At 43.4% G+C, this 14,576-nt stretch overlaps 2 protein-coding genes across 10 annotated transcripts in view; one reads left to right on the top strand and one right to left on the bottom strand.

Annotated features, from left to right (window-relative positions):
• The window catches only part of B3GNTL1 (UDP-GlcNAc:betaGal beta-1,3-N-acetylglucosaminyltransferase-like 1), a 316,252-nt gene that overhangs the window by 293,524 nt on the left and 8,152 nt on the right, over positions 1–14,576 (top strand). For 4 of the 9 annotated variants that reach the window (XM_019542718.1, XM_019542715.1, XM_019542720.1 and 1 more), the window contains 2 exons: positions 3,493–3,567; positions 12,818–12,906. The exons of 1 other annotated variant lie outside the window; for it this stretch is intronic. In XM_019542718.1, coding sequence (XP_019398263.1) covers positions 3,493–3,567; positions 12,818–12,898 — 156 coding nt within the window. In that variant the 3' untranslated portion in view covers positions 12,899–12,906. The remainder of the gene's footprint in view (positions 1–3,492; positions 3,568–12,817; positions 12,907–14,576) is intronic. 4 more of the 9 variants (XM_019542721.1, XM_019542719.1, XM_019542717.1 and 1 more) reach the window with 2 other exon arrangements.
• The window catches only part of TBCD (tubulin folding cofactor D), a 226,913-nt gene continuing 219,198 nt past the window's right edge, over positions 6,862–14,576 (bottom strand). The window contains exons 40-41 of the mRNA XM_019542712.1: positions 10,757–10,768; positions 6,862–6,874 (exon numbers count right to left, since the gene is read on the bottom strand). The gene's annotated coding sequence lies outside the window, so the exon portion shown is untranslated. The remainder of the gene's footprint in view (positions 6,875–10,756; positions 10,769–14,576) is intronic.

The following is a 14,576-nucleotide window of genomic DNA, read 5'->3' as shown; positions in this document are numbered from 1 at the left end:
TCCCTTCCTCAACTTACCTGCTGTGGCTCCGCATGCCATCTGGCTGCATTCCTGGCTACGTGCAGGCTTGCTGTCTGTGCACACCACTCCCCCCACTCCTTGCCGCAGCTGCCTGGAGCCTATCCCTGGGCTGCCCTGCGGCCCTTTGTGCTGCCCCACCTTTGAGAGGGTTGAGCCCCATTAGCCTCCACCTTCCACCGCTTATCCTTGCGACCCTTAAAAAGTGCAGTGTGGGGCAAATTCTGTGTTTTCCAAACAGTCTGCAAAATTGCAGTTTTTCTCAGGGCCCTACTCATAATACAGCATAGGCACAGCTACTCCTAGGTCATCCCTGACCGATGCTTATCCAGCTTTCTTGAACACCTCCACTGATTCCACAACCTCCCTGGGCAGTCTGTTCCAGTGCCTCACTGTTCTAACAGTGAAGAAGTTTTTTCTACTGTCCACTCTAAACTTATTTTGCTGCAATGCCAAGCCATTGGTCGGTGTCTTGCTCTCTGCAGGTAGAGAGAAAAGGCATTCTCCCTTATCTTTATGGCAGCCCTTCAGATACTGAAAGGCTGCTGTCATGTCCGTTCCCCCCAAACACTTTTTCTGCAACCTGAACATGCCTATTTCCTTCAATTGCTTGTTACATGCATGGCTTGCTTTGTAAGCCCTTTGTCATTTTGATGCCTGCCTCTGGACCCTTATTCTAACCTTAGTGGATAACCACTAAGCAAAAGAGTGTCATTAATTATAAATATAATATTTGTAGAACATAGTCCCTGCTAGTGGATTACTAATGGGATGTTGAACTGTCCTGTCCCTGATGGAGCCAGGGTGCCACTTAATACCAGTTGTGATGGTGTTTTTTGAATAAGATCATACAGCCACCAACTCATTTGACGTGGTACTTGCAGTAGTCCCCAGATGGTAGCAAATTTTGGTTAGTTCCAGTGCAGGCTGGAATTAAACCAGTAACCTCTGATGTGTTACCCATCGTGTGCCCTCCTTTCTCCTCACTAAAGTAGCTATTAACTATTATTTTAGGTGGGGCATAAATCAGCAAGAACATAATTTCTTCAAAAATAAAGTTATTGTTTTTAATGGATGCCTCTGGAAACACAAAGAGAAATAAGTGAGTTAGGGAAAGATTTATAGAAGTGAAGTTATACCCCTAAAGAATGTTTTCCATGAAAATTCAAATGATTTTAATGTACAAAAGATTCTGAGACAATAAAAATATATAGTAGAACAGGGAAAGTGGAATTATATATCAGGTTTCATGACTTAGCATCTCCACTGTCAACAAATTATACCAATAAAAGCCTGATAACAGGCTTTGTGGGAGAGAGGTCAGTTTCTAGGTCTAAGGTAAAGGAAGTTCTTTGTAATATAACTGACAAGGAGCCAGGCTCATATTGTAGTCACTGAAGATTTTGTCAGCTTAGAAGGGAAAAGCAAATATATTTTTATAATGTTCCGTTCCTCAGGCCAAACTCAACTCCCATTGAAATCAATGGCAGTTTTGCTTCTGACTGCAGCAGCAGCAGGCTTTGGCCCATGGCGTGTAAAAGCCAGAATGAACGTTGAAAAAAGCAAAGCAAGCAAGCATTGAAGGTTATTTTTCTTTGAATGCGACTCCAAATGATAGACTGTAACATTCTCTACCTGGGCAGTTGTAGGCCACAGCACTTTTATGCTGTTCTAGAGAAGGGAAGATGATATTTAAGTGGGAGAAAACAAGCCATTAAAAAGCTTACTGTCCTGGTACATTATTGATTTCATGGTAGCCAAATAAATTAGTTGTACTCAAAAGAATCTTAGGCCCAGGATGAAAGTTCATTGAAGTCATTGGAAAAATTCTTCATGATTTCACTGAGAACTGGATGGGAGTCTGGCCTTCTGGAAATGCCAGAGAGTCTGTTTAAGTGCAGTCAGGGCAGTTGGAAGTGAGGGTGTTCAGTAAGGGTACAGGCAGTTAAAATGTTTGTATCTATATCAAATTATACCATTTTAAGCAGAATATAGCCAAACCACTGGAGCTTTAAGCTTGTTACATTTTAGGGTCAAGGAGCATTTAACTAAGCTGCATGGCTACAGGAGCATGCAGACATAAGCCTTACAAGTGATGCTCCCTCCCCAGCTACAGCTCCCCTTTTAAAAGTTGCGTTTGTCCATAGCTTAACTCACTGTACTCAGACCCTTACCTCTGAGGCTGCTGACAGATGTTGAATGAAAGGTGCCATGGGGTCTGATGTGCAGTTCCAACAATCGTCTTTCCTGCCACGCATCACATACATGGCAGGAGGTGCAATTGTGGGGTTGAACATCAGCTCCTAAAATGCCATATTGTTGGTGTAGGGAGCACCCAGAATCATAGTTTACCAGCAAGTAGCAAACTTGGCTTCCTGCGCTCCCCTGGCTGGGAGCCACTTATCAGCTGAGCAGTGCTCCCAGCCTCTGGAGCACACAAGTCTTGAAGGGCTCTGGTGTGCTCTGGAGACTGGTAACACTGGCTGGACATTCAGTTAAAGGTGTGAAAGGAACCAGCCACAGTTATTACACGTTTTGTGTAATAACTCTGGCTGCTGACAGATGCGGGGGGAAAAAAACAAACAGCACTTTACTGGAAAAGGAAGCATGTCAGTTGGACCCAGCTCCCCAGTGTCTATATAGATCATGTGCTTTAGCAGGGCTTTTTGGTGCTTTTATCTAATAGGTGGTTTAATCAGGGTGCACTCTATACAAACAGTGGGCAAGCTGGGTCCATCTAACATGGTGCCTCTTCTGGGCATATGCTGTGCTTGGTGCAGGGACCCGCCAAGTAAAGCACTGTTTTGTTTTGAGTTTTTCATTCATATCTGTAAGCAGTCTTTGTGGCTTATTCCTGGTTGTATTACATCATTAATTGAATGAACATATGGCCAGGTCACTATATAAGATGTGATTAACCAGTTAAACATATCTTAAGTGTAACATCTGTCAGGGGCCTGAGTCTCTCTGTCTGTCTGTCTGTCAAATGAGCACTCATCAGAAAGAGCTCACTGGAAAATACATTGGCCCTGAGAGCACTGAAAGAAATGCACTCAGTATGACAGAAATGCAGTTGCACTGAAAGACTGTGGGCAGATGAAATGTTAAAATGCTATTTGGTGTTAAAAACTACATTTATGGAACCCCAGAAACTACATTGCACTTGAAGTGAAACGCAAAATACGGAGCATATGCCTTTGACCAACCAGCTCATTCTAATGCAAGGTCTTTTAAATTCTGTGTTGAGTCTGTTGTGGGTAGCAGCTCTTGGCACTGAGGCCAGAAACAGCCATTCTGTTTGAAGTGCTTAAAGTGCCTGTGAAGCACTACATATAGTGCAGACTCTCACACCTGATGGAGTGCTTCAAAAATGGCTGACAGTTTGGGAATGACGCTTGGAAAAAAGAGGAGCATCTCTGAGGCTGACAATACCTTCTTTTAGTTCTCTGAGCTAATGTCATTTGCTTCCTGCAGGAGAGACCAAAACCGAAAATTCCTATACAGCATTTCAGAGATGCAACCCCACCTTTCATTATCTGTGTAAAGATGGTGAGTACACTCTGTCACTTAACATTATGTACAAATTTTCTGTCTGGCACTTAAGAATGTAATGTTGTTTTTATTTATAAACCACATTTTTTTCCAGAGGATTTTAGTTAAAACCTAGCTTAATAAGCAGTGGCCTTTTGGTCATATGGTTGATGGAGATTGTTTCAGGGAATGAATGTGTTGGAGTAATATCAAGGTAGTAAAAGGAAGGACATTTTTAAAGGATCCCAAACCTGTTCCGCATTTTTGCCCTTCAGTTTTATCCATCCAAAATTGCACCCCCCCTCCTTTTTTTATACCCAAAATGCAACACTCATAAGTGTTGGCACACATAAATGAGAGGGGAAGAGAGGGTCTTGGTTGTATAAATCAGGTTCTTTCAGTCATCAGAGGCAACGCTGCCCATACTGACAATTCTTTTTTTGCCTGGCTACTGTTGTGAGGTTAACACTGCATTTCATTTCCCTTTCACTCAAGTTGGCCGGATGATATAAGCATTAAATATTCAGTTGTTACCTTAAAATAAAGGCATAAGTAGGGAATAGTACAAAAGCATAAGATTGTAAACCTGAAAGGAAAGGTACCAGAAACGCACTGTAAATACCGACTCTGTGAAAGTGACTGAAAACTGCAACTGAATCTACATATTTAAAAACCACACTGGCAGGCTTCCCACATATAAATAAGTGAAGGTGTTTAAATCCCTTCTATTTTGTGATTGTTAGCTGAAGTCCATCTCCTTCCTCACCTTAGCCCTGTAAGTATGGGGTCACTTCAGAGACAATAATTTATGGTTGTAAAATCAGACTGTGAGTACCTTGGGGCATTATCATGTATTGCAGACAGTTGGATAATAAACTAACCTAGTAATATTGCAACTAATTTAATTTGTCATACTAAATGTAATGGGGGTGGAAGTCCCAAGATAAAACATCTGTATAACCTGTTATAAAGCACATCTAATTTCTGAACCTTTCACAATGAAGCTATTGTACAACACCGTGGTTGTGCTGAAAACTCCAGAACATGATTTCAGCTGTAGGTTCACAGTTGTGGCAAGCTACTAGGGGGTGCTCCTGCGCTGAGCTACCCACCTTACTGCACCCAACCACCTTCCAGGCTCCAAGTCCCTCCCTGGGGGTGCCTTACTTCTAGCCAACCCCTTTCCTGGAGCACACCTGCTAGCCTGGGGCTACTGCTGCCACCACCCAGGGTCTGGAGTGATCCTGGCTCTATGCCCCCTGGGAAACACAGGCCTAGTAGCCTTTGAGGGTACTCGACCCACTTCAAGACCTTGGGGTGCTTCCCTCAGCCTGAAGCACAAACAGTGGTCTCCTTTAGCCAGTCGAACCAAGGGGACCGCAAAGCATAATCTAGACCCAATTCCAGTAAGTCTCCAACACGAGGTAGAAAGGAGAACTTTATTGGTTACAAGGGGTGGGTTTGGGATAGGGTACAGGGTTGAGCAATATCAGAGAAATCCCATAGAGCAAACAGGTTGGCTGGTTAGCCTGTGATCATGCATCTGAGTTAGTGCAAGCTGTATATCTAGTTAGATCTCAGGTAGCTCACTCACAAGTACCATCCAAAGGCAGGTGGAGATTCCCACTGGAGGCAGGCAGTTCATTGATCGTGAGACTCAAGAGAGTAAGTTTCAGATGATCCAGCTCTTCTCTGAGTTTTCATCATAGCTACTGCCCTCCTCCTGGGCGGTTCTTAACTTGTATAGACCGTATGACCTCATTTACCTAGTCCAATTGAGGCCAGCACCTGTTGTCTACCAGCCAACCAATTTGAAATGCATCACTGGTTGCCAGGTAGACTGGCAGGGTCTCTAGCCCCCTCCCAGTCAGATTGGCATTGCTTAGAACAATAGGGAGTGTAAGCCCCTCACTCAGGTATGTGATGCCAGTCACACAGGCAGAGGGAGCAGGTTTCTCCCTGCCTCAGGAATGTATCCAGCTCAGGTTCCTGAAGAGATGGGATGTCTGCCCTCTGCAGGGCCCATATTAAAAAGAATTGTCACAGAGCAGAGTTTTTGGGGAGAGACAGAGGTGGCATTCTGCCACAACAGTACTTTTCATTCTTTATCAGTGAGTGTATTCAGTATGCTGACCACACTCCATGGCATGGCTTCTTCAAAAGAATCCTCAACGTTTTGGGGCCACAGTTTGACTGACTTGAACTGGCTGGGATCTTTGCAAAGTGTCCTCAATGTCTTAAGCAGCTCTGTTGATGAGAAATTAATTGGTGCCCAATGCCAAGAGGCTGTAGCCAAGTTGTGTGAAGCTTCTCTTGTCTGAAGGGAAAAGCCTTCAATTCACCGTTGCACTTCAATGTCTGAACTTCCCTGTAGCCTGTTAACATCATGGCTGTTACAAGAGCTGGTATCATAAATAAAGTTAACACAGAGGCAAAGAAAGAAACTGCTGCCCAGTGCCCAGGTTTCTTGTGACATTAGTGATACAAGAGAATAGAAGAGTGTCTGAATATGCAAGGGCAATATTGAGAATAAGAGGGCTTCTCGTCAGCTTTGTATCTTAATAAGACTTAAATGATACTTCTGTGGGGCCTACCTTCCTAGGACTTTAAAGGGATTTTTATACAATAACAGCTTAAGCCTGTATCATAAAGATGTACTGCTGTACATTTTAATTATGTGAAGACTAAGGACCTGAAAGCTTATGGACAACAGGAACTCTCTGGCAAAGCCAAAAATTGAAACTCAACTCTCAAGTCCTGTTATAACTTGCATTACAGCAATGCCTGGAGTTCCTGATTGAAAAGTGCCAGCCTCTGTACAAAGCTACAGCAAGAGAAAATCCTCAAGGAGCATAAAACCTAGTTGACCAAGACAAGAACAACAAAAAAAGGTCAGGAAGAAACAGAGGCAGAGAGCTAGAGTGATTTTTCCAAGTTCACAGAATAGGTCATGGGTCTTCTGAGTCCCTCCAGAGACTTGTATCTACTGGACCATTCTGCTTCTTGCGTTTTCTGTTGTCTCTCCATGAGCATATGCAAGCCATCTTTAGGTAGAGCTCTTTTAGCAAGTCCTCTTTCAGGCGCTGAGACACATACTGCAGATTCTGTTGGTGTGAAAACCTCCTGACAGAGACTGGATGAATTGGTATAAATTGAAATCTCATTCTTACTGCCTGTGGCTGGATTTGAAATGGCCACACCTTTGAAAAGCAGGTTTTAATCTGCCCTGGAAAGCAGCCTACCACCAAAGGCAAAATAAACCGGTAAGTGGTTGTGGTTTAAAGTGTTCAGGTCTCCAGTATGCAGAAGGCCTCAAACTGTAGGCCTTACCACTAGAGGAAATGGTTTCTGAACCAGCTGAAATTTGCAGAGAAGCTGAACTTTCATTGATCTGCGGTGATATTGTGCAGACTAAGTATAAAGCCAAGAGTTCAGACATGACTGTATTTTTAGATGGTTGAACTTGCCTTGTTTTCTTTGCAGCCCACATCTAAAAAATGAGCTAAACAAAAATCTTCCCCATTGCTACTTATTCACATCCCCCAGCATGTGCTGTCACATGTGATCTTCTACCGGTGCAACCAATATAGTTAGAAATGACAAGGCAACCTGCTGTTGTGCAGCTCATCAAAACCAAACTGTAAGCAAACTGTAAACTTGTTGCAAGTGCCAGGAAAATGGAGATATAATTAATCAGTGCTGGAAGTGAGAAGGGAAAACACTGAGAGACATTAAAGTTGTTTTTTTCTGTCATCAAGGACACTTGCCTTGGTGCTTATAACTCAGAATCGGCAATTGTGCAAAATGAGTGTTGTTTTGATGACTCAAATTCTGAGAGGTGAATTACAGGACAAAGTATGAAGCAACAGTCCCCCCTTGGCACAAGTAATTACCAATACATCTTGTTTAATACCATATTTTCTGGCATATAGCACCCCCCAAGAATAAAATACTCACCTGCAGGATCTCTGGTAGTGGCTGATGTGTGAGGAGGAAAGAACCCAACAGACTTTTAGATCCCAGTCTGAATGGGCAGGCCTGGCTGCGGGGGGAGGGGAGGCTTGTTTTTGTTTTGTTTTGGGTTGGGGTTTTTTTTTTGGGGGGGGGGGGCTAATTTTTCCCCCCCATTCTAACTTAAGCACTAACCATAAAAAATGAGGGTCAGAATGGACGTCAGGAGGTCATCTAGTCCAACCCCCTGCTCAAAGCAGGACCATCCAACTATATTATCCTAGCCAAGGTTTTGCCTAGCCAGTGCCTGGGGTACAAACATTGGAAGCCCCACAGTGCCAGTTATAAAGGCCCCATTAAGAGAATATGTAAGAAATATCTTTATCATACTTCCAAGGATGGGACTAAGCTATGTTTATTAACATCAAATGGAAAAGTCAATAGGATGATGTGGAAAAGAAGAATTGCATATATACAGAGTGAAACATGTAAGATAATACAGAGTAAGGAGTAAGAGTGCCTAAAGGCCATTTCTCTTTAAAGCCTAAAATGAGACATAGTGGGATTTTGCTGTCCTTCCTGACCTGGTTTCTGGTGGTGCTGTTTTCCATTTTTTGCTTTCTGCTGATCCAGTAAGCCCCCTGTGTGGTGTGCTCTTTCTGGACAGTCCTTCATCTCCACAGATTGCCACTTACTGGTTGCACCTACATTTGCCAGTAACATGATAACCAACATGCACCGACATGATAAACTCCCATGCGGTTCATGCTAGAGTCAGTTGCTCCCAAGCGCAGCTTCTTCACATGCACCCAGGACTCGTTGAGCTGGGGCAGAGCATCCCCAGGCTGGAAGTGGAGTCTGGGGGGGTCGGCCATGGGCTCAAGGAGGGGGCAGCAGATGGCAGAGGAGCTGGATAGGAGCCCTGTGGCTAGGTAGTCTGTAGGTTCCCAACAGTACTGTCTTACACTGGAGTTAATTCATCTACTGTGCCCTAATACAAGAACTCATGTAGACAGTGATGCTTTAGTGCAGAGTTAATTAGGCAACTCCACATTAAAGTGCCCATTGTCTTTATTCCTTCTTTTTCTTATAGCAAAGCTCAGTCCTTCCTTGCTCCTTTCACCTGCTCCCCACAGTTCACTTGACACTGGGCCAAGTTCTAGTTTACTCTTCTCTTCTAACGCCTTCCCACAATTTTGGTAGCCAGACTCTTCTCCCCATATAGTCCTTTATGGCAGGTCCTCATCTATTACCAGAGTGACGATTAGCTGTGGACTCCTGGCTTGCTGAAACTGTAGAGTTTAGGTATTTTTCTGGGGAGACAGTTTTTCACAGAAGGTCTTTGTACAATGGGCTCTAGTAATTGTCTCCAGAACTTAGCATTTCTCATAAAGAGAGAAATAGCTCCCTGTTGGTGGTAATCACAGCATCTGGCAAATAGGCTGTAACTTATGAAAGTTTATGCCTCCCTGAACCACTTAGTCTTTGCCTACACTTTTCCCAGCTGTGACTTGTGCAGGGCTGTGCTGACTGGCTTCTGTAGGCAGCTCCTTTCTTACTCATCTTGGCATCGTGTTGTAATTACAATTTTAAAATAATTCTTGGAAGGCAAAATTATACTCCGCAGCCCCCTGCTCAGTTTGGCAGGGAGGCCAGAGGGCACCAGGCGCAGTTCTGTTCAGGTAGAAGAATTAGGGAGGAGGAAGAAAGGGACAAGAGAGGCTTGTAGTAATTTTTTTCTTGTAATTGTCCAAATTTTGCCATGAATCCTGTAGGCTTTCCAGACAGGTTAACATTCACTAAGATTCCTCTCTGCCCAATACAAAGGGCAGGAGCCTACCAACTTCTGTTGCTCACTTTGTGCCTCAGACTGGATACTGAGAGCTTGAAGCAGATGGAATTTTCTACTTTCCAATCTCAATAATGAAGACTAAATTTTATCATTTTTTATTTCTAGCATCTTGCAGTAGGTCAGTCCCCTTAAGTCCTGCCTAGTTCCAACTCTCCACACCCCTGCTAAAGGGGTAAAGGGGTGTGTTTTAGCTCCTCAGCTGAATTTGGCATTGAGCTTTTAAAAAAAACCCTCTGAACAGGCTGCTGTTTCATTGAACTAAATGCCCCAGGAACACATATGTGTGTGAGCTCATGCTGCACTGAAGGAGCTATGTTAAGTCCATGTCACGGTGTAGCATGTATGGAACCGTGCTGCTGTGCTTTACTGCATGCAGGGCCCCGCAGCCTTGGCCTCCAGTAGCATAGACGTGACATTATAATTTAGCCTTATGTTTTTCGCATAGAAACAAACCCTCAGTGACATGAGTGCTAAGCTTAGCATACAGAGCAGTGGCAGCATGCAGGCTCAACTGAACCGCAAAACTAGGGCCAAACTAGGGCCCCGTGGTTTGAGGTGCTCAGAATCCTTGACTGTCATCGACCTAGACAGGTGGAGGAGGTAGACAGCCCCTTGCAAGGTGTCACCTTCCTGAAGCTCTTGATCTCAAAAAAAATATTTGTTCTGTGGGCAGAAGGGGAACAATCTGCCCTACTGAATCAGTCGATATGAGCATGGTCCTATTCAGGCTCCTACGTGAAGAAAAGGTGTTGTGCCAATGAATGACAAGGAACAATGGACACAAATTATTAGAGAGTAGGTTTAGATTAGACACCCACAACGCAAGAACTACTTCACTGTTAGGGCGGCTAGGAGCTGGAACCAACTTCCTAGGGAAGTGGTGCTGGCTTATACCCTGGCGGTCTTTAAGAAGAGGCTTGATGCCTACCTGGCTGGACTCATCTGAGTGCAGTCTTTTCTCCTGCCCAGGTGGGGGGTCAGACTTGAAGATCTACAAAGTCCCTTCCGACCCGACCTCTATGATTCTATGATAATGATAGAGTGATGAGAACCTAATTGGCTGTGCCCTTGCCTGACCCTTGCATTAGAAAAGAGCTTCTTATGTTCCATGGACAAAGAACAAGCACATGAGCAATCCCTGTACTGGGGGTTTTCCAAGGGACTGGGGGAGGTAAACAGCCTAATGGCAAAAAACCCACCTTCACTGCTATCCCAACACACACAGCCTTTTCAAAAGCAGCCGCTGTAACTGGTTTCAGTGATTGAATATCATTTCTGTAAAAGCATAGATTTCCTTCAACAAGCTGGATCTCTTTGAAAATGTCCATGTATTTCATGTCATTCCAAGGCACTTTACTTCCCACATCTGGCTGGATATGATATTTTAGCACAGGGGTGGCCAACTTGTGGCTCCGGCTCCACATGCAGCTCTTCAGAAGTTAATATGCATCTCCTTGAATCTTTGCACGAGCACATAGTAACTAGCTTCCAAATGTCTTCCAACCTGTGGCTCCAGAGCCACAGGCTGGTCACCCGTTTTAGCACTTCCTGGCCTAGACAGTGCCGTGCTGCTGTGTGTAGCAGTCACATTTGACCCCAGGGGGTAGATGTACGTAGGTGGGAGCTGACGTACCCCATCCCGAGGCAACAGTTGAACACTGTAATTGCTTCAGAATCTTTTGGTAGGAAAGATGTTGTATAAATCACTTATCGAATCATTCTCTGGAATCATAAACATCAGAGCTGAAAAATGAGTGCTGGCATGGAAGTTACCATCTTGCTGGAATTGCAGAACAGCAGCAGCAACTTTAATGTAAGTGAAAAACTGAAAAAAAATAATTAAAATTCTGGTTTTGAAGTAGAGAGAGCTGAACTGAGTTTGAGGTTTGAATGAATCTAAATGTAGGTGTTTCATCTGTGAGCTTAAGCAGGAGAAAGAGTGAAGAGTTGTTCCCCCTTCTCCCTCCCCCCCCAAAAAAGACCCACCAAAGAACCCCCAAAACTCAGAACCATAAACCTGATACTGAAGAATGGAACATACATTTGGAACATCCAACATACATTACTCCCAAAAGTAGCACTGGTCCCAGTTAGTACTGCCTGGTTACTCATTAATATCGTAACATCTTAGAGGTCAACACAGGTTGAGGCCTGCTCACTGCTAGGACTGGAAGACTAGCAGGGATATCAATATGCTACAAGTCATTCGTAAGCAGGTTAGCTGGTAGTAGCCTTCCCATATTGCCCTGGGTGAGACATGAAGCTGAAGATGCCATCAGCCTTGTGAGGCATGAACCTTAGGTTCTGAAGCTTTGTGATCACTGAAGAGTCCGCAATTTCTTTATTTAAATCCAATTATTGTGACTAAAATTTGGCATCCGGTCTCCCTGGATTCCTCCTGGAGATGCACTTGTGCACAGCGTTCTTCCTAAATCCTTTTAAGGTGGTGTTGTGCACCAGTAATGCTGTTAAAACAGCTGTTTGTATTCCACCCAAAGGAAAGCTCTACTAATCTTTATCTCTTTGTTTATCATACAGAACTAGAAAGCTTAATGAATTGCTAGTGGGGAACAAAGACCTGTGAAATCAAAGGCTGTAGGAGGCCAATGTATTAACACATGAGAAATGCTGAGGTTAGCATGTTTACCCAATGACATTACCACCACAGTAAGGTCTGTATCACTGCCCTACATTACTGCATGTAGAACAAAAATACAGTGTTCCTGTTCAGACTGTAAATAGGATTTGAAGGAAACACCTGTAACTGTGGTTAATATGCCAGTGGTCTGATGAAAGGTTGGTTTCAGCAAACAAGAACATCGTTGTGCTAAATCTATAAAATCACTATTTTGTTAAACAAGGATCCTCATTCCATTCCTTTAAAAATGCGTGTACTTTAAAAATACAAAAGCTCTCACATACAGTCATCTTGCAGGGCTACTTTCACTGAGCTACTTGTGTTCTGCATACCAGAGTTCAAGCGAGTTCTTTGCCAGCGCTCTGAACTGGTGAGCACCACCCCCCAGGCTCCTTTGGAAAAGCTCTTGAACATGCCGGCACTCACCCCATGAGTTTAGGATGAAAAGAGATTGAAAGCTGCTAGTATTTGTCTGGAGTTATAGGCCACTTGTTTCAAGTAGGGGTGGAGTGGGTTATCCAAAATATGGCCAGTTAAGCAAGAGGAGAACAAGACAGACTTCAGCTCAGAGAAACAATTAAAACATCATTCTTTGATTTTTCTCCATTGACTTGAAATAAGCTCTCTTCACCCACGAATTTTAAACACCAAGGCCATAATTAAGTGCATTAAACAACATATGAACAGGTAGAAACATTGCTCAATTCTACTTTATTATTTAGACCAACAGCTGGGGCTTTCTTCCCATGCTCTGTAAATCCCAAGTGAGTAATGTTATGCCCTGAAATGTTCACCAAACCAATCTAATGCTGTTTTCCTTCCCACAGGATTTGACAGGTGGAGTATTTGAAAAAAACTTGAATGAACTGAACTTGAAAGAGGGACTGGATTATTATCATTTCAACTGAAAGCTGAGGTATAGCAATGAATCTGGGAGTTCATGTTTCTCGAGCAATGTATGTGTTTTGGAAAACAAAATGGTGTCCAGAGAGGATTGGATTTCAGTTAGTCATTTGTACTTCACCAGATTAATCTGTCTTCTGATTATTAATCTATTTCTAAAAGCAAACTTTAGTAATGCCCTCTGGCATCTATATTTACCAATTTTTAATAAGGCCTATTTCTTGCTTCATAAAGTCAGCTGTCAGCTGTAATTTTTCCCACTTAGTCACAGAATTCAGTAACAAACACAAATCACTAGCGACCAATACAGCACAATGCTGAGATGCACATTTTTTGTTGCTAAATTGTGCAGCCTTTGACATTGTCACTTACGTTTCTGGCTAGCCCCAAGGAACTATTAAGTCCCAATCAAACATCATATAAATGTTCCCAAAGAAAGTGCATACAGACCTTGAAGACTTAGGTTCTGTCAAAAGTGGTCAGGGGGCCCCAAGCCATTCCCTGGAATTGGTTAATCACTTGCTACTGACAATAACAGCTGGTGTTTCCTGAGGTACAGTCTTTGCATTACCACTTTGTATCCATGGGAACTGCTAGTATTGAGGGATTAAAGAGGCCCAGAGTTATGGCATCCCTCTGATTTCAGCCTGTGCAAAAAGTAGTGTGGATATGAAGCATTTTGCAGCCACAGGACTACACAAGCAGTCACCTCCCAGTTTGCCTCCCATGTTGATTTGAAAAGTAGATTTCATTAGCATCATATAAAGTCATGTTGCCAGAACAGAACTAGAATCTCAGGTCCACATTTTACTTTGTTTTTCAAAAGAAATATGACACTTAGTGATTTATTACAAATGGGCCCCTCCAGACATGCAGGTAAATTGCACTTCCTCCTGTGCCACAAGTGCATTGCAGGAGGTGTAACTGTGGGATCGTGCATCAGATTCCATCATATCTTATTGCTGGTACAGCAGGTACCTAGCATCATGATCCTGAACTCCCACAGCTGAGTCACCTAAGCTGATGAGGCTCCCAGCTGTGGAGGCACACCACAGAGGATGGCAAGAAAAGGATTGACAGTTTGAATTTTATGGTCTAAGTTAAATGGGGAAAAAAATCTTGAAATGTGCTGGCAGTGGAAACAAACACCTGTAGCTATATTTGATGCCTCATGGGCCAACGTCCTATTATACAAACCTAAAATCAAAAGCTTACTGAAATGTTTCATTCTGTTTTTCTCACTTCAGGATGTCTTGTTACACTTCAGTGTAAACATGTCACCTTCTCTCAGTCATATTTTCAGACAGTGACAAAACCCTCCCAGTTTGGCCCAGTGCATCTGACACAACCCATAAATATTGACAGATGAGTAGAAATAGTTTCAAGTCAACCTGATTCCTGCTTCATATCTTGGCAGACATTGGAGATGGTATGCCAGATGTGTGGGCTAAACCTAACATGCTATTGCAAGCCACTTGCTCTAGACAGCAGCACGTGATATGATAGCTGCTTCTTCACCTGTGAAGCTCTGACCATGACCTCAAGGATCCAACTCTCCATAGATCTGAAGCATGTACTCAGTGGAGTTGTGCAAAGCTTCAGTCCCTGATTCGATTCAGCGGAGATTCATAGATTTCATAGACATTAGGGGCTGGAAGGGACCTCATGAGATCATCAGGTCCA

This window comes from Crocodylus porosus, unplaced genomic scaffold (genome assembly GCF_001723895.1).
Source record: "Crocodylus porosus isolate Cpor-Errol unplaced genomic scaffold, CroPor_comp1, whole genome shotgun sequence".
Taxonomy (NCBI): Eukaryota; Metazoa; Chordata; order Crocodylia; family Crocodylidae; genus Crocodylus; species Crocodylus porosus.
This window is presented reverse-complemented; position numbering and strand designations above follow the sequence as displayed.